At 45.2% G+C, this 17,431-nt stretch overlaps 2 protein-coding genes across 8 annotated transcripts in view; one reads left to right on the top strand and one right to left on the bottom strand.

Annotated features, from left to right (window-relative positions):
• Nucleotides 1-8,380, top strand: part of SERHL2 (serine hydrolase like 2) — a 17,946-nt gene extending 9,566 nt beyond the window's left edge. Inside the window, exons 7-13 of one of the 4 annotated variants that reach the window (XM_060279752.1) lie at nucleotides 2,958-3,041; nucleotides 3,241-3,353; nucleotides 4,140-4,219; nucleotides 5,475-5,509; nucleotides 6,092-6,168; nucleotides 7,363-7,456; nucleotides 8,242-8,380. In XM_060279752.1, the coding sequence (XP_060135735.1) occupies nucleotides 2,958-3,041; nucleotides 3,241-3,353; nucleotides 4,140-4,219; nucleotides 5,475-5,509; nucleotides 6,092-6,168; nucleotides 7,363-7,456; nucleotides 8,242-8,361 (603 nt within the window). In that variant the 3' untranslated portion in view covers nucleotides 8,362-8,380. Of the gene's footprint in view, nucleotides 1-2,957; nucleotides 3,042-3,240; nucleotides 3,354-4,139; nucleotides 4,220-5,474; nucleotides 5,510-6,088; nucleotides 6,169-7,362; nucleotides 7,457-8,241 lie in introns of all 4 variants that reach the window. The other 3 variants (XM_035126730.2, XM_060279753.1, XM_060279754.1) reach the window with 3 other exon arrangements.
• Nucleotides 2,007-17,431, bottom strand: RRP7A (ribosomal RNA processing 7 homolog A). Of its 4 annotated transcripts, none has more exons than XM_060279755.1 (8): nucleotides 17,334-17,431; nucleotides 16,105-16,247; nucleotides 14,312-14,437; nucleotides 13,557-13,680; nucleotides 11,658-11,755; nucleotides 10,282-10,480; nucleotides 9,601-9,727; nucleotides 2,007-6,813 (listed from the first exon to the last, which is right to left on the bottom strand). In XM_060279755.1, exons 1-7 carry the CDS (start codon nucleotides 17,395-17,397, stop codon nucleotides 9,642-9,644), a joined length of 840 nt encoding a protein of 279 aa, XP_060135738.1. In that variant the 5' UTR covers nucleotides 17,398-17,431; the 3' UTR covers nucleotides 2,007-6,813; nucleotides 9,601-9,641. The 4 variants fall into 4 exon arrangements, with proteins under 4 accessions (XP_060135738.1, XP_034982626.2, XP_034982627.2 ...); XM_035126735.2 differs by having other exon boundaries at nucleotides 2,007-6,209; XM_035126736.2 differs by having other exon boundaries at nucleotides 2,007-3,459.

Raw genomic sequence — 17,431 nt, 5'->3', positions numbered from 1 at the left:
CCCTTGCCAGGAAAAGTGAAAGGAAGCATTTAATTTATTAACAATTGGATTTTAAAGAGCCCCCTCAGGAAGCCAGATCCAGGGCTCTAGAGGAATCAACGATTGAATTTTGGGATTTTGAATTGCTAAAAAGTAAAATGAGGTGATTGAAAGAAACTTAAAGGACAAAGTAACCAGATTGGGCAACAAAATGGATTACAATGTTTTGGAATAAGCCTTCCGCCATTTCATGCTGTGTAACTGGTTGGTTTCCCATGGGACTGGAAAAGATAAGATGGCTTCGGACCCAGCAGCTGCAAAAGATCAGCCTTGGCAAAAGATATTTTCAGAGCTTCGCGACATTAGAAAGGGATTGAATTCGTATACCGCTTTGCTGCGGGAATGTACTTTGTCGCGGGAATATAATAAACAACCAAGAGAGGTGAATGGAGAAAGCAGCACGGAAAGAAGAATTGGCATTGAAGTTGTAAAATCGGACGTTGAGGAAAAAAAGGAAGCACCAACATCGGACATTCTTATGACGTATGGAGAACTGGCACAACATGAAGAGGAAGAAGAAGAAGAATGGCAGAATGTTCCACAAGTGGGAGATGTGGAACAGAAAAAGGACTGGACTCAAGAACTCCGGCAAGCAGCAATGTAACCCAGCAGAGCCTGAGGCGAGGAGGAGGAGGGACGCCATTGCGTTGCTGTGAGGTGACTCCCGCCCGCCATACTCTCCTCCCCCTCCAGCCACAGACTGACTCGCTCTGTGGTGGCGCTGCTGCCTGCCTGCCTTCCTCGCCGTTGACAGGGGTGGCTCACACGCTTTCTTACTTATTGAGGGAAGTGGGGGGGAGGGGTGCAGGGAGGAGAACAGGAAGGTGACAGGCAGCTGTGGCGGCAGCAACAGCTGAGGTGAAGTGAGGCAGTGAAGGCAGGGGACGAAGAGGGCAGTGAGTGCAGATCATCTCCTTTTCGTTATTATATCATTTGGCTCCCCACAGAGGGAATGGCTCATGCTGGGGCTGTGGGAAGCGACGAGCCCTTGCTGGGCACCTCCGGCCGCAGAGACTTGGGTGGCGGTGCTGGTGATGCAGGACGCGCCGTCAGATTTGTGTTGCATGCGCAAAACCCGTCTATCAACTGTTCCCTTGCAGCCAGAAGCCGCAGCAACAGCAAATCCACACCAGCCCTTGTCGCAGCCACTATTAACACCGCTGACTATCTCAGGCTAGCGGAAGCAACAAATCCCATGACACCAAAATGCACTGACTATGGATAAGACGCCCTCCCATTTTTTGATGTTTGTTTTGAGGGGGGGAAAACCTTGTCTACTACACGGAAAAGTACGGTCGTCGTGGATTATCCCTTTTGTTAGGGAACTCACACCCCTTTCCTTTAGTGCTGTAGATTTCCAGAGTTATGAGGCAGACTTGCAAAGAAGAGAAGCACAACAGTCTGAACATGTTGTCAAAGAAACCAGAAGTCCGTGGTTACTGTGATTCCTGCTTTGCAAGAGTTTAGACTAGATGACCCTTTGGAGTCATTCCAACTCAACAATTCAGTGATTCTATTGGAAGGAGGCTACAGTTCAGGCTTAGCATCACGTGTAGATTTAGGACCAGTCAGTGGTTCAATTAACTTTGAAAACAGCCATTCCCAGAGGTATGTTAATGACTGAAAACCAGCAAGGAGCAAGAAAGGTGACTGCTACCTCCCTGTATGATGAGACTTCTCTACCACTGCCACTTTAAGGTCTTTTAAGTGCTGGCTTTAATCAGAAAATAGATTCTATGCAACAACAGGTGCAAGAATAACCTTAGCTCAGGTTTGGAAACAAGACCAAATTCCAACGATAGAGGACTGGCGTAAGAAGATGGTGGAATACATGGGGATAGCTAGATTAACATCAAAAATAAGACAGCAAGATAACGAAACGTATGAGAGAGAATGGGGAAAATTTGTGAAATATATGGACAAGATTTTGGAAACGTGAACAAACCAGCAGAATGAAAACAACCTCATAATTAAAACTTAAAATTCTTTATTGGTCATTTAGGAAGAATAACAAATTCAATGTATAACCAAATAAGACCGTTAGATAAACATACATGGTATACAAGCTGGAATGACATAAGTATGAAAACGGAATTTAGATGATCGTTAAAATATGGAAAAAAGTGGACTCAGGATTTAATGCATAAAGAACGTTAAACTGCGCACGTTAAAGTAAGACTTTCAAAAGGCAGATGAAGGTAGGGTGGAAGTCACATTTCAGTATTTGCATTTTAATGTCAGTTTTACGGAAATGTTTTATTTTTCTCTTTTTTTATTTCCCAGCTTGTTTTTGTCATGTTTTATTATATATTTTTATTTTATTTTCTCTACTTTCTGGTGTGCTTTTTTTTACTTTTTCTTTTCTTGTATTTTGAAAGAAATTTATGTATATACAAAGTTAAGAAAAATGTTGTGCATGTGTAATGAATTTGGATATTGGATATGGAAAACTAAATAAAAATTACTGTGAAAAAAGAGAGAATTTGATCTATAACTCAGGGGTCTTCAAGAGGTCTGTTATACTAATACAGCATTGTTCTGTCTGAGGCTGGGCGATGTCTGGTTTTCAACATCGTGATATGTCACGAGCTAAATAAGGGTGGAACTATGTAGAGGCATTGACTGGCTTCACAGTTTTTCCCACAAAGTGACTTTTGCACACACATCATGATTTGCAATATATTGGCAGGTCAAAAATTATGGACTTCAAACTGATTTGGGATGATATATTGATATTCCGCCCAGCCCTAGTCCTGTCCGATGTTTACTGATTGCACAGAATGACATGAGCTTAATCAGGACACGTTTGTGTGTGTGACTTTAAGGGAATTTAATTGGCTCTCATTCCTAGGAGGATTTCCTCCCACAAAATCCACTGCCCAGGCTCTGTTATTGTTTGTTGGCTCTCTTGTTGGCAGGGTTATCAAAGGGGCCCGGGATTTCATACAGAAAAGAAGCAGAGGTTCCTGTTCACCCCTAGAGATGCTTTCTCACGTTTAGAGGTGAGGTTGAAAGGCAGCATGGCATTGGAAGTGAGGCCTAGTGGTGTCAGGGTGCATAGAAAGAGCTAACACTTTTAATTCCTTAATTTTTGTCTTACCTTCCCAAGAAGCTAATATTAATGTTGTTGTTTTGTATACCTTGTGAGGGGCTTTGGGTGTAAGAGACTTCTGAAAGCAGATGACTATGTCTGATTTATAGGAATTGGAGAAGATTTGCAAGTCCCAGCGGGAGGTAATTGAGGAACTGCTGAATTTTGAGACCAGCAAGTACCATTCCCCCAAAGTACGCAGTCCTGAAGCAGCCCTTCAGAGGTGAGTTCCCTTCTTTGGTCTCTGGCAACTGTTGGGTGTTTTGTCCCTGGGGGCACAGCAAGGTATGTCCTGCCAAACATAGCTGCCTCTTTCCAAATCCATTATTCTGCAAAAGGAAATGTTCTTTTATTTTATTTATTGCATTTATATCCCACCTTTCTCTCCAAAGAGTTCGAAATGGTGTGCATGATTTCCCTCCTCCTCATTTAATGCCCACAACCCTGTGAGGGTAGTTTCTTGCTCAGAGGCAGTAACAGGCCTAAGGTCACCCAATGAGCTTCATAGCTGAGTGAGGATTTGAACCCTTGTCTCCAGCACTCTGACCACTGCACCATACTGGCTCCCTTGCAGAATTAAAAACAAGATATTAGAATGGGGGAGAAAAGACAACCAAGGAAATGGTGTTCAGAACTTAGGTACTTAGCTAAAATGCCTTCCCAAACCTAACTTAGTTGTGTTCATTAATTTCAGTGGTTCCACTCTCAAGTAAAATTTGGTTGAATACCACCCACTTTTCCCGTCACCCCTCAAAAAGGAACATAACAGGTGCCTCTGGTTCATATCAGTGATTTGTCAGGTCCAGGGCCCTGTTTGATGGCATTGAATGCTTTCTGAAGTGTACAAGGCATCAATGTTGTACAAGAGCTGAACATAGATTCAGGATGGACAAATGTGGCTGGGTAACATTTGATGAGATGAGGGATTAGTTGGTGGCATTACCAAGAATGCAGTTCTTGCCTGCATCTTACTGACAAAATTGTACATCTTTCTGCTTGACTTGCCTAGGTTAATGGAAGCAAACAGCCAGCTAACAGAAGAGAGTGCCAAGATACTGCTGGAGCGAGGGGCTTCTGAGGTGGCGGGAGGTAAGTGGCTCCTGCCATTAGGGGAGCAGAGCTTGGTGGCAGAGAAAATGGGAGGTCTCAGGTTTAACAGCTGGCATCTTTGGTGCCAGGGTACTGTTGCAATCTTGTGTGAGACACTAGAGACCTGCTGCCAATTGCACTAATAGCTAGCTGGCCTGGTGGTCTGACTCTGCCTGAAGATCTAAAATGATCTAGCAGCAGACATCCCCAAACTTTGGCCCTCTAGATGTTTTGGCCTACAACTCCCATGATCCCTAGCTAACAGGACCAGTGGTCGGGGAAGATGGGAATTTTAGTCCAAAACATCTGGAGGGCCAAAGTTTGGGGATGCATGATAGCACAATCGGTGGCGCATTCGGTGGCTAAATATTCAGAACTGATCTTGTTTGTATGATAGTACTGACATGCTGCCTTCCAAGGCAATTTATGAAGGGATTTTTGAAACCATAAAAGCTATACAAATAAAGCAAACAAATTACAAAATTTATAAACAGCAGCAGTTGAAATTAAGAAGTTTACTAAGGTCTAAGTTAAAACCCATTTCAGTCCAGAGGTGCTACTTATGGGAGGGAGTTCTTAGGCGCTGAAAAGAACAGTCTCTAGGTTCACCAGTCTGATGGATTTTAGCCACAATCTCTGAGCGGGTCTTTGCAAGGCCATTCTTAAGGCCCATCTTCAAATAACCTTGTCCAAACAGTTTAGAGCTTTACTTTTTACCACCAGCAATTTACACTGAGCCTGGAAACAAACAGGCAGCTAATGCAACTGAAATGGAATATGTGCTATATGCTCCATGTGCCTGTTGTCCACAAACATCCTAGTGTCACGTTCTGTACTAGCTGAAGTTACCAGGCCATGTTTAAAGGCAGCCCCATACAGTCCAGTCTGGCTGCAACCAGGGTATGTGCCACTGAGGCAAGGTCCACTTTCTGCAGAATGGGTCACAGATGATGAAACAACCTAAGCTGCTAAAAGGCACTCTTAGTCACCAACACCACCTGTGAGGCTTCCATAGATAAGTGTCCAGGAGACATCCCCCTGCCCCCGCCAATATAAACCTGGTCTTTTAGTAGTTGTGCATCCTCTTACAGAACACTCTGCAGTCCTCTTTCCAGGTATTTAAATTTAAATTTAATTTAATTGCCAGTTAAACTTACCTGTGTTAAGCCAGCTGTGTTAAGAGAAAGAAGCTGGGGGAAAGTTTGCAGAAAAAAAGTTGTACAAAATGTGAGGTGTGATTCTTTTCTTTCTTTAGGTTTGGTTTATAACAGAGATTTAAGAGTCCTTGTGGTAAGTTCTGGTCCTAGTTTTGTTGAATGTTTCCCCCTGTATTTTTCATTCACACAAAGGGTGTTGGAGGTACATAAATTAGTCCTTGCTCAAAGCCCTGCTCTGGCATGGGCTAGCTTTGTTAATGTTGGTCCTCTAACCTTAGTTTCCTCATTTGTCACAAAAATTGCAGTGAGAGCCTTTGTTGGCTAGATTGCAGAACACAGGAATATTTAATTTCCACCTATTTCTGGCTAACTCTATAGGGCTCTTCTGATGAAAAGCATTTTTGTAGACAACTGGTATTTCAGTTTCAATGGGTCTCCTATGAATTGCCTTAGGGCCAGGTATTGGCAAGAACAATGCCATTTGTGGAGCACCTCCTATTGCCCCCCTGCCCATTGATTGGCAACAGAGGGTAAAGTGGGGTGACCTGCTCCACTTTCTCTCCCCCAATACAGAATAAAGGGGCAGCGCAGTATTGGGTTGATTTTCAAGAATGCATGAAAACCATAGGTTCTAAAAGAAACCTCTTGTATGCTAAGCCAGTCAAACGGACTAGATGAGTTATTTTCCTTATTTGTCATTTTATATCGTAAGCAGCAGAACAGCAGTTTTGTGTCTCTGGATCAATGTTGCACCATCCTGAAGAAAATCAAGGCCGATATACTGATGATCAGGTAAGTGACATGCAGATGTAACCAGTGCCTAGTAGATCTGCCTGAGAGAAAAAGAGAGGCAGGGGCAGAGAATGAAGAAAATTGGATTGCTTCACTGATCAGCCCCAAGCATAAGACTGAATCGGCCGTCCTTAGAGCACTCCTGTAGAGCCTAAACCTTGTTGCAGAGTAGTATTGAAGTGCAGTGCAGTCTTACGCATGTTTACTTCAATTATCAGTAGGCCTAGTTCCATCTGGGTCCACGGAGCATCACTGCTTTAAAAATCATGAAAATATATTGAGCTGCTGGACCCAGCTTAGCCACATGTTTAGCCAATTTAGTTTGTTGTTGGCATCTGTCTGTCTTGAGGGACAATGGAGTGCACCTCTGGGGTGAAGTCAAACAGCTGCGTTAGCAGCACTTAAGTGACCTTCCCGTGGCACAACCCTGGGCAGTGTATGGAGGTTCCGGGCTGCCCAGATGATGTCCCCCTTCTCGGCTTCTCTGATGTGGTCCAAAGGGAAGCAGAGCAATATGTTTGGCACCAGCTTGGCTGCAGTAGTTACTGGAAGGAGGCGTACAGGGCACCATCCAGCTGTCTTAGGGACTCCATTCTGGATTTGTGCAGGGTTTGCTCCTTAGCCTGTTCTTCTCCAGAAGATATTCTGCAAGGCATCGGGGGTTTAGGATCAGTTTTTCCCCTCTCCCAGATGGCTCCCTTTCCAGGTTGACAAACCCTACCTGCCTCTCACTTCTCTCTGCACTGCGTGCAAAAACCACCTTCTTGTGGTGGACCCACTATTGGTCTCATCCGCTCAATCTGCCAGAGCCTGTCCACATGCAGGGGAAGTCCCTGACTCGCTGAGGATTTGAGACCCAGCAGCTGCACTCACCTGATTTAGCCAGCCAGTTTCTGGAATGTGACCACTGTTGCATGCTTCTAAGTGGCCCAGATGAGAGCTGAGTGCAGGGTGGGGACCAAAGGTGAACAAACTACCCCAGGAGTGCTATCCCCACCGTAACACCCTATACACCCCAAATCTAGTCTATCCTTTTTTCAATGGTACAAGTGAGAAGGATCAGTTCAGGTTATCCACAAAGCTAATCCAAATCTAGCACCCTCTTTTATTTCTTGGGAAATTCTATCATGCAGATGATTTGAACTTTGTGTTCTTACTTGCAACCAGAACTAAGAGCTGATTGTTTTATTCTAGAGCACAAAATGGGATTTTTACCAATCCTCCTAAAGGTAATATCCCATACTTTGTAGAGCCACTTGAGGAAGCATTCAGGACCAGCCTAAAAGAGGTAAGTGCAAGTCCTGAGGGGAACACAAAGTTGCTTTGAGCCGTTTTGCATTGGCTTTGCTGGGCAGCTGCTTTTCTCGCTTGGGGTTTCCCTGTAGTGGCAAAGGAGGCAGCAGGAGTACAGCTGGATACATCCCCCAGTTATGAGATAGGCTTAAGGGGCTGTAGTGGGACTGGGGAACCTCTGGCCTCTTCCTGCTGGCCAACCTTGACAGGTGGTCAGGACAACTTGATGCCACATGATTGACAGGCAGGTTGCCCCACCCAACTGTAAAAATGACAGGGAAGGGAGAAAGAAAGGAGCATGTCTCCCATGTTCTGCCAATGCTCCCCAAATGCACCATTATTTTTGCTTGCCTTGGCTGACCAGGATTTAGCCTCCTGGTTGGATACGTGGACTAAAACGGAGGGGGTCAGGGAGAGAGAAAAAAACAGGGTAGTCTGAGCAGCATTTCCAGTGTGCAGAGGCTCCTTACCTCTCTCTGCCTCTCCCCGGAGTTGAAGCAGAATTATGCAAAATGAGCTCGCACGCAATATACAGAATGTGAGATTGTCTTCAAGCCCCCACTGAACACAGGTGTGGTTAAGTGTTCCATAAAAGTACTGAATGGCTTTTGACCCCTTTCCTGCCAGTTGTAGATGCTTCTGGATGGGCTAATCCAGCCTCCCTATTACAATTCCCTACTCCTAGCATTTAACAGCTTTTCTGTTAAGTTTTCATTGTTCCATATTTCTGGCTTTTCTTTCCCATGGTCCATCTCTCACTGTATTCTCCCTTGTTCTTAGCGTTACCAATTTGTGGAAGTTGCTGGCAATCATTTTGTCCACCTGAATGAGCCCCAAGTTGTGGCCGGAATCATCAACACCTTCTTAAATAAGGACCAGAAACCCAGAGCCAGCCTTTAAGCAGTGCCTGCCTACATCATCATGACTAACCCTTCCTAGAGAACAGACGGATGCCTTAGAAAGATTCAGTCCCGCTTTAAATGAGGAGGATGCTGTGGGACTACCTGCAGGGCATCTTGCACAACTGCCTTGTGGCATGGTGGTGACAGCTTGCAGAGACATTTAGCACGAACAATTCTTTGTTCTGTTTCTACTGAACAGCTCAGTCAGATTCAGTTCTTGATGAGTGCCTTAGTCCAGTTACACATATGGCAGGTGAGTGGATTTGTCTTAAAATGTTAATTCATGTACTGAGTTATGATTTTCTGGGCCAGAGCCAGGTGTTCTAACTAGGTAACAACTGTTAGTTCAGTGAATAAAACATTTTAGCCATTCATGCTAGTCTAGGTATTAAAACTAAGTTTGTTGCAGCTTGCACTTGTAGGAGTGGTACTTCTTTCCCTTACAATTAAAAATGCCTCTAAACCAGGGGGTCCTCAAACTTTTTCAGAAGGGAGCTGGTCCACTGTCCCTCAGACCTGGGGGGGGGGGGATGAGGGACGACGAGCGGCACGTGAAAGGGCTCCGGAGAGGGGCTGGCACCAACAAAGCCCAGCCCCCCTAGGCAGGGCGAGGAGAAGCCAGGAGGAGGAAGTGCCGCTGCTGCCGTGGGAGGGAGAGGTAAAGAACATGCGCTTCCTGGACCATCTGCGGGCTGGATTTAGAAGGCAACTGGGCTTGATCCGGCCTGTGGGCCTTAGTTTGCCGACCCATGCTCTAAACAGTTTTAATCTCTTAAAATAATTTATTGTTTGGTGATACAGGTTGAGGGGATTAATATAGGAGGAGAAAATTTTACTGAGATGATCTTTTTGGCTTCACAAAATAAGACAGGTCTGCTTTTCCAAGGTGCCACTTGCATCCATAGCATAAGCTAGAGAAGCAGCTGTTCAGGTTGTGTGGCACACAAATTGTCCAGTAAAAATACCTACAAAGAAGTCGTGTATTTGTGAAGATGAGAACAAGAAACCTGATGTATATCACAAATATAAAAACAAATATTTACATGTCGGCTTCATTTGAACAGCAGCCTTAGAATTCCACACAGGGGAGGCAGCAGCTTATGAACTGTCAGTGTGACAGCAAATAAGATGATTTCATTTCCAAACCCTCATCTGTCTGCTGCATCCATCACACTCCAGGAGATATTAGAGGGGAAAGGAGAAAAAGTCAAAATTATCCCAGCAATGAGCTTCTTACTGTGGCTGCCATTCTTTTCAGAATAGCTGTAGATCTGCAACTCAGTAGGGCCGAAACTTCCGCTGCGCCCGTAGGAGAGCAATTTTCTGCTTGTCCTCTTCAAACTTTCTCCTCAGTTGAGCTATGTCTGAAAAACACACCAAGGAGAGACTGGATGAGGCAGAGAAAGAACCAGTGTCACAGCAGGAAAAAACTCCTCTAGCATAACCTTCCCCACAGTTCAAGTTCTGGGATGGTTTGATGCCTAAAGATGGTGAAGTTTGCAGACATTTCCTGAGCAAGCATAGTAACAAGAACATGCTACTGTTGAAATAAAAACACTCAGAAGAATGCTGGAAGCTAAAAATCTGCCCTTCCACATAACACCTGACAATCTTAACTGTTCAGAAAACAGCAACTAAGCTTCTTCAGATGTTATATTTTCACCAAAATTCAAGCTGGCAAAGAATACCATAATTACTTGAATGTAATGCACACTTTTTGGCCAAAGTACATCGCAAAAATTAGGGTGCGTGTTAGATTTAATGGCGCCAGCAAATACTTTTTTTGGTTTCAAGATTTTGAAAATTGAGGTGTGCATTAGATTCATGTAAATACGGTATGCTATTCAAATTAGATGACATTCTCTTGCATCAAGTATTCCACAGAATTGAGAAAGCAGATGAAGAGGAAATGACTCACGTTCCCTCTTGGTCTCATGATGCTGCCAAGCATAGAAATTGAGCAGCTCCTTGCGTGCCCTTTTGCGCTTCTCCCTCTCCAGCGTCCGCAAGTTGGCTGCCTCTGTCCGTGGGAGCCCAGGCCTTCGACCTTTCCTTGTCACCTTCACCCACCCTTCCTCATCCGGGATGCCATCTTCCTTCTCAGCTTTGGCTTCTTCCTGCGTCAATAAAAAGAGCAAGCTCAAGCCTGGTCAGGAGAGGCTGCTTTAAGCTCACAGCTTTCCCCTGAGTAAGGCTGGGTAATATACCACCAACTAAACATCGCTATACTGTATACCAAACTATCACAATGTCTGAAATAAGGATGGTTATTAAGGCATTGGCTAGCTTTACTGTTTTCCCCTCATTGTGATTTTTACACACACACACACACACACACACACACACACACAATATATTGCCAGGTCCAAAACTATGAAACCAATTATCACAATATGGACTTCAAACCAGTTTTGGACAATATATTGATACATCACCCAGCCCTACCCGAGCTCAGAAATGCTGTTTATACAGTGGTACCTCGACTTATGAAGACTATCCGTTCCGCGGCCGTCTTCGTAAGTCGAAGTCTTCGGTTGTCGAAGCGCCTGTTCTGCGCATGCGTGAAGCGAGATTTCACGCTTCTGCGTGTGCGCCGACCGTGCGCCGTTTCTGTGCAGGTGCAGAATGCACACACGGGGTTGTCGACTTCAGAGGTCGAAACCTTTGGAAGTCGAGTCGTTCGGATGTCGAGGTACCACTGTAATTCAGAAGGTGCCCTGCCCAACTTCACAGCCCGTGAGCAAGAGAGCCCAGTGCAAAGCCTTTTGCTGTGTGAAAAGGGCTTTCTGAAGAAAGCAGGATTGTGTTATCAGCAACCCAGAAATACAGACAATGTGATCCATTCAATATTTCAATTCTAGATTCACCCCAGAGGTGGGGAACCTCTAGCTAACAGACAAATCTTGGCCCACCAGGGGGTCTGATTTGTCTCACAAGGTCATTTCCTTCAAAGCATGCCTACCCATCAGCTGACATCACTGTTGGAGAACAGGGTTGACTCCTGCATCGGCTGCACACCCTGTTCCCAACATGGAACAGGATCATGCAGCCAAGTCAGCAGGATTTAATCCCTGCTCATCAGCTGATGAGTGGCCCAAGACACCAGGTGAACTTCATGGCTGAGTATATAAACTCTAGTTTTCCATGCCCTAGTCCAGCACTAATCACTACATCACACTGAGTCTCTACCCAGTCAATGCTAATCATAACCCAGACAGGTGATACTAAATCCAAAGGACCCTTCAAGGGAAGGGCATGCTTGGCTAATACCATTACATTTTTAGCAATGCATACCTTTGCAACCTTCTGGTCATAGGCCTGCATGAAAGCATCCACTTCTGTCTTCAGCTCAGCAGGATCCACAACTGAAGCTGCATATCTAGCAATCCATTCTGAGATTAAAACAAACAATAAATCAGTTTGCAGTGCAAAAAATGTTCAAGACACCAGAAGAAGAAAACAACACAATTTTGGAAACTTTAGAGGCCCTCTTAATACAATTGAAACCAGGGACTCAACAGTGGGGGACAACAACATCAAATTTCAATTACTGCTACTTGTAAGAATGACAGCGTGCTGGATTTGAATGCCTCTCTGTGATGGCAAACCCTCTTCTCTCAGGTCAATGAGCAGTGGTTTGCTGGCAGGTGACTGACAGTTCCTACTAGAGGCACCTACGGTTAAGAACTACCAAATACCACTGCACAAACCACTTGCAGCGTGGCTATTTATTTACTTAATTTATATACCACCCTTCATCAAGATATCCCAGGGCTAGTTCACAGAATAAAATAAAAGATAAAACGCAAGTAGTTAAACCAATACAAAACAATACCCCCCCTTCCCACACATTTAAAAGGCGTATTGAAATCAATCCTATTGTAACAAGGCCCAGTTTCCCCCATACTCTGAGGTTGCCCCTGTACTCTGGAAAAGGAGATTCCTTCCATGCCACAGTACATTTAAGTTGGGGCATGCTGCTGCTACCTTAATGTGTGCTTCACAGGAAGTATTATCCTTGACAATGCTATAAAACGGGGGTAACCTGCAGTCCAGATCTAGCCTGGCAAGCTTGCAGGAAGTGATCCACCAGCCCCTGCTCTTTGTCTACTGATCTGGTTGACAGATAAAGCCCTCTGCCTGATCCTTAGAGAGCAATCTGAGATGGAGAGACAATCCTCCCCAAAGAACAGGCAGAGGGATCGTTTATCTGTGAGCTTAGAGCCAAGCACCACTGTGCTGAGATCATGGATAAAACCCTCTGCCTGCTCTTTAAGAGTAACGGGCAGCATTTCCCCCACCTTCACTCTAGTGATGGATTGGAGAGGGCTGGAAATGCTTTCTTTCTTCTCTCTTTCTCTGTGTTAAGTGCTGAGTGATTGCATGTCTAGTGGGGTGAGTGTGTGTGGCCTGCATAAGTGTTGTACAAATAGTGTGCGAACACACATGCACAATACATTGTTGAAACTCACAGCCGGTATATGGCCCTCAGGGAGGTGGTGAACCTTGAAGGTGGCCAAAAAAAAGGTTAGACACCCCTACTATAAGACAATATCACAGGACAGGAGGTGGACCAGGGAGTGGCTCCGCATTCTCTTCCTTGCTTGTTTGACAAATCAAAGGCAGTCTGACTATACAGCACAGAGGCTGGGGAAAGCCTATGTTCTACCAGGATTGATAATGGTAGTAGATGGAAATGGAAGGCGTGGGGAGTCCTCTGGTAGCAGCCTTGCATTTGTGTGAGACAAGGTGTCCTGCCTAGTCAAGGTGGATGAGGTGCCTGGGGAATGCAAAAGTAATAAAGGATGGGTAAATGTAATCTCATTAAAAGGTGAACACCTAATTTTATTTGTTAAATTAAAGAATGTGTATACTCCTTATTCACAGCCCCCTCTAAATGGTGTACACTGGCTGGTATATCAGTATTCTATTTCTGTCCCATTCTTTCATGAAGGAGCTCAGGGTAGCTCTTCCCCACCCTACTCTCCTCCCAAATGTTACTGCACAGCAGCTCTTATGAGGATTGTTAGGCTGAGAAAATTTGCCAAGTGAGCATCATGGCCATAAGGGGAGTTGAAGCCTGGTGTGCCCAACACTCAAATTTTTCCACCAGCCACAAACTAAATCCTTACACACCTGAAGGCCAGCCCAGGAAAAAAAGAGGGAATTTCTAGGCATTTTTTGTTAACTTACTGTGAATGCCCGTTTGCACAGGGTGCCTTTCGGAAGATATCACCAGGGGATCCTTTGTTGACAAGGATTTGGCAGCCTGCACCCCAGCAGGACTCTTGAACACAACATAAGCAACCTTGAACCCCTATAAAGCAAGAAGCTTGTGATTATGGACTGGGTCTATTTTCACTCACAAACAATCCAAAGAATGAGAGGTTTAGCCAGCCACTGAAACACCCACTCAAGGGGGAAAACACATTCCTGTTGCTCTTTCCCCTGGCTTCGTCATGCTTCCCCTCCCTTCCCTCATCTCTTTTTACATGAAAAAAGAGAGCCAGCCTCTGAGGTTCGGCTCTGAGTCCAGCTGAATGTGTGCTGCTGGGTTTTTAAACATGGAAGAGGCGAAGAGGACCGTGCACAGCCTCCAGAGCTGAACACTTCCCCACGAAACAGATGCCATGTGTACTGCCTGCTTTCCTTCCTCCACCCCTTGATGAAAGCCCTTTCCCCACTATACTGCTTGGGAAAGGGGATGTTCAAACTCCACAGTGCAGTTCGGTACTGTTAAAGTAGCAGCCTTTTTGCCTGGCACACAGGCAGATGTCAAATTGCAAGGCTGGCTGAACTTGCAGGGAATGAAGTCCAAGCTGCTGTAACAAGGAGTCAAGCATTAGCTCCGGTCCTTTTCTTAAGAGTGCTTCCCCCCACACCCCCAAAATGCTACATTCCCACCCACCTTTCCAAATTCCACCCTTCCTCAAGGCTTCAAGGTTTACCTGAAGTGCTTCTGTGTTGAAAAACTTCGTCTTGGGCATTTCTTTCTTTTCTCCCAGGCTTGGCTTGTCACACATCTCCACGGAGCGTACAGGACAGCAGCCCGAGAACAGCCTGGACAAACATTCCTTCAAGCAACAAAATGAAATTCAGGACAATTCATGGCTATAAGAGGGACATTTCCTGAAACCTGAAAATCACCCCCATTATCTTCCCTCATCATCTCACCAGCTAGTTACCTCTCTAATATCTGTACTTGATCCTTTGGCATTTCCTGGTTGAAAACCGCCCCATCTTTCAATGGCCTCAACAGTATGCCCTGCTCTACCCCCTTCCTTTCAGGACTTGGGCTTGCTACGTTCTCTTTCCCATGGCAAAAGTAGTAATAACTGAGGAACAGGAAGCTAGGAAGGGTTACCAATCTTCTTGATTCACATTCACGTATTATTTAAACATTAATTCACATTCCAGGGTTCCTCTACAAGGCACTAGTCGCTGGAGGTCACTTGGTAATTCACTCACAGTTAGTCTGCAGCAGGCATAGGCAAACTCGACTCACCATATGTTTTGGGACTACAACTCCCATCATCATTGACCACTGCTAGGGATGATGGGAGTTGTAGTCCCAAAACATCTGGAGGGCCAAATTTGCCTATGCCTGGTCTGCAGAGTCTCCCTCAAGCTGCCACCACCTACTGTGTCATAGAGAGCAGGAAGAATATTCCTCTACACCAGGGTTTCCCAAATTTGGGTCTCCAGCTGTTTTTGGACTACAATTTCCATCATCCGTGACCACTGGTCCTGCGAGCTAGGAATGATAAGAGTTGTAGTCCAAAAACAGTTGGAGATCCAAGTTTGGGAAACCTTGCTCTACACAAAGGCTGGGGAAAAATTTGATGCTCCAGATGTTGGACTCCAACTCCCATCAATCCCCACCAGCATGGGATGAGGGGAGTTGTAGTCCAACAATATTAGGAGAGTCAAAGGTTCCCCAAGACACCTCTGCATGCTTAATTGAGCATATCCACACAAGATATGTTGGGTGATATATACTAACACAAATTTAACTATCTGTGTTTGGGTGGCTTATACAGTTAGTATATCTCAACATATATTTATTATAGAACATAATATCCAGCTTAATTACAGAATAGTTAATAAGTGTTCTAATATCCTAACCTAACTATCCTCTTCAAAGCAATTCTAGCTCTTTTACCTAAGCTTTATCTTCTCTCTCCTTCTCATCCCATTGGTTGCTAGCTATTGGCATCTCCAGGTATGGCTGGGAATGTCCCATCTGAAACTCGAGAGCTACATAGCAGACAATTTCTGAGCTAGATAGAACAAATTGACTAGGTATGAGGCAGCTTCTTCAATCATACCCTACCTAGTCATCTACATCTAACAACCAGTTGCAGGCCAGTAGCTACAATCTCCTATGCAGATACTCATATAACCTATATTTTAAGAACACCCGACAACTAGGATAATGCAGCTGTCCCTGGTAATTTTTTACATTGATAGATAACTCAAATGCAATCCAGTGGCCAGTGATTAGCATCTTCCCATAACTTATGAGCTGTGTATGTCTACTATTTTTGAGATACGCTTTTTAAAAATAGCAAACATCTTCTCCAAGCCAGAAGAACACACAGATTCACCATTCTCTCTTCTACATTTTCTCTGCAGCTCTCCGAATTAAATATCAATATTTGTTCTCTTCTTGGCTGTCCCAAGTTTACAGGTTGCCGTGGCCCTCATAATCCCCTTCCTCCCCCCCCCCAAATAAACTCACCTTTGTACAATATGGGGGAACATTCAAGACAAAAAGTGTGCGGTTTTGAGGCCTCTTCACATCTGTGTCCTCCCTGACTTTGTGCTCCTTCACATAGAGGTAGTGAGGGAAATGATGCTCTTCAGAGAACTTAACTGGAACAGCTAAAAGGAAAATTGTGGAGCAAATAACTATAACCTGGAGGACACTTGGATACATAAAAGACAACAGCCTGCAGACACTAATCAGGTTACCCAACCAATGTCTTTTAGAAATGTTTGTTTATTGGTGTGTCTACAAGTGAATGGGGCAAAGTAACACTGAGTGTGGGTGACTGCAGCTAAGTCCTCTTCCTTCACCTTATGTCACTGTGCTGCATCACTTCAGTCATTTTTCTCTTCAAATTTGTTCACTACAGACATTGGAGCTGGACTGGCACAAAAGTGCCTGAAGCAACGGAGCACAGTCTAGAAAGAGGATTCAGCTCCCCTCACTCAAATACATCTTTCATAGTAAAAAAAACATGCACCCCACCCCATGGTGTGGAGTGTTGGACTAGGGCCTGGGAGACCAGAGATGGGGCAGAGGATAATTTGGTTGCCCAACCCCAAATCCCACATACAAAGCACCACTCATTTTCCAGCAAAAGGCCATTTGTTAATATTTCTCCTTCAGATCCTGACTCTACCCCCCCCCCCAAACCAAATCCAAAGCTCAGCTACCGGTACATGTGCAGAAACGTCCTGGCCGATCAACTTGCATGCAGTATGGTTGTGCTTTAAAACCTTCAAAAACTAAAAAAAACCACACCTTCACGTGCCTTCACGTGAAGCGAGTTAGAAAGAACAAACACTATTAATTAACGCTACTTTTTTGGGGGTAGGGGACAGTGGTGTGAGAACCTGTTGCCTAGTCACAGATCCAATAAAGTGTCGAATTTCTCTCCATAATTTATCCGAATTTCTCTATACGGAGCTCCCCATAGGAGGAACAAACACACACCAATAATGCTCTTCGAATACATAATTCTTGCAGAAACACATGAGCTATGGCGAGTGCGGTTTTCCTTGCGGAAGGCAGGGCAGCTGCAGCCCTGTGAGCCGCGGGGAGAGCGAGCCCGGGCAAGCCGGAAGGTCGCCCTGCAGGTCCTTGGAGGCACCTTGAAAGGTGGCGAGCCCACCCCTCGTGGCCCTCCCGCGTTCCCGGAGGAACCGCTATGCCGGCGACCCTGCTCCCCTCCGTTTGCTCACCCGCGTAGCCGAGGGGGGCAGCCGGCTCGCCACCCTCCCCATGCGCCCTCTCGGACGGCGCCATCTTAGTGGACCGGGAGGAGGTGACGTAATGCGGC

The sequence above is a fragment of the Zootoca vivipara genome, chromosome 10 (assembly GCF_963506605.1).
Source record: "Zootoca vivipara chromosome 10, rZooViv1.1, whole genome shotgun sequence".
NCBI classification, from domain to species: domain Eukaryota; kingdom Metazoa; phylum Chordata; class Lepidosauria; order Squamata; family Lacertidae; genus Zootoca; species Zootoca vivipara.
Note: the sequence above shows the minus strand (reverse complement) of the source record. Positions and strands in the feature narration are given on the sequence as shown.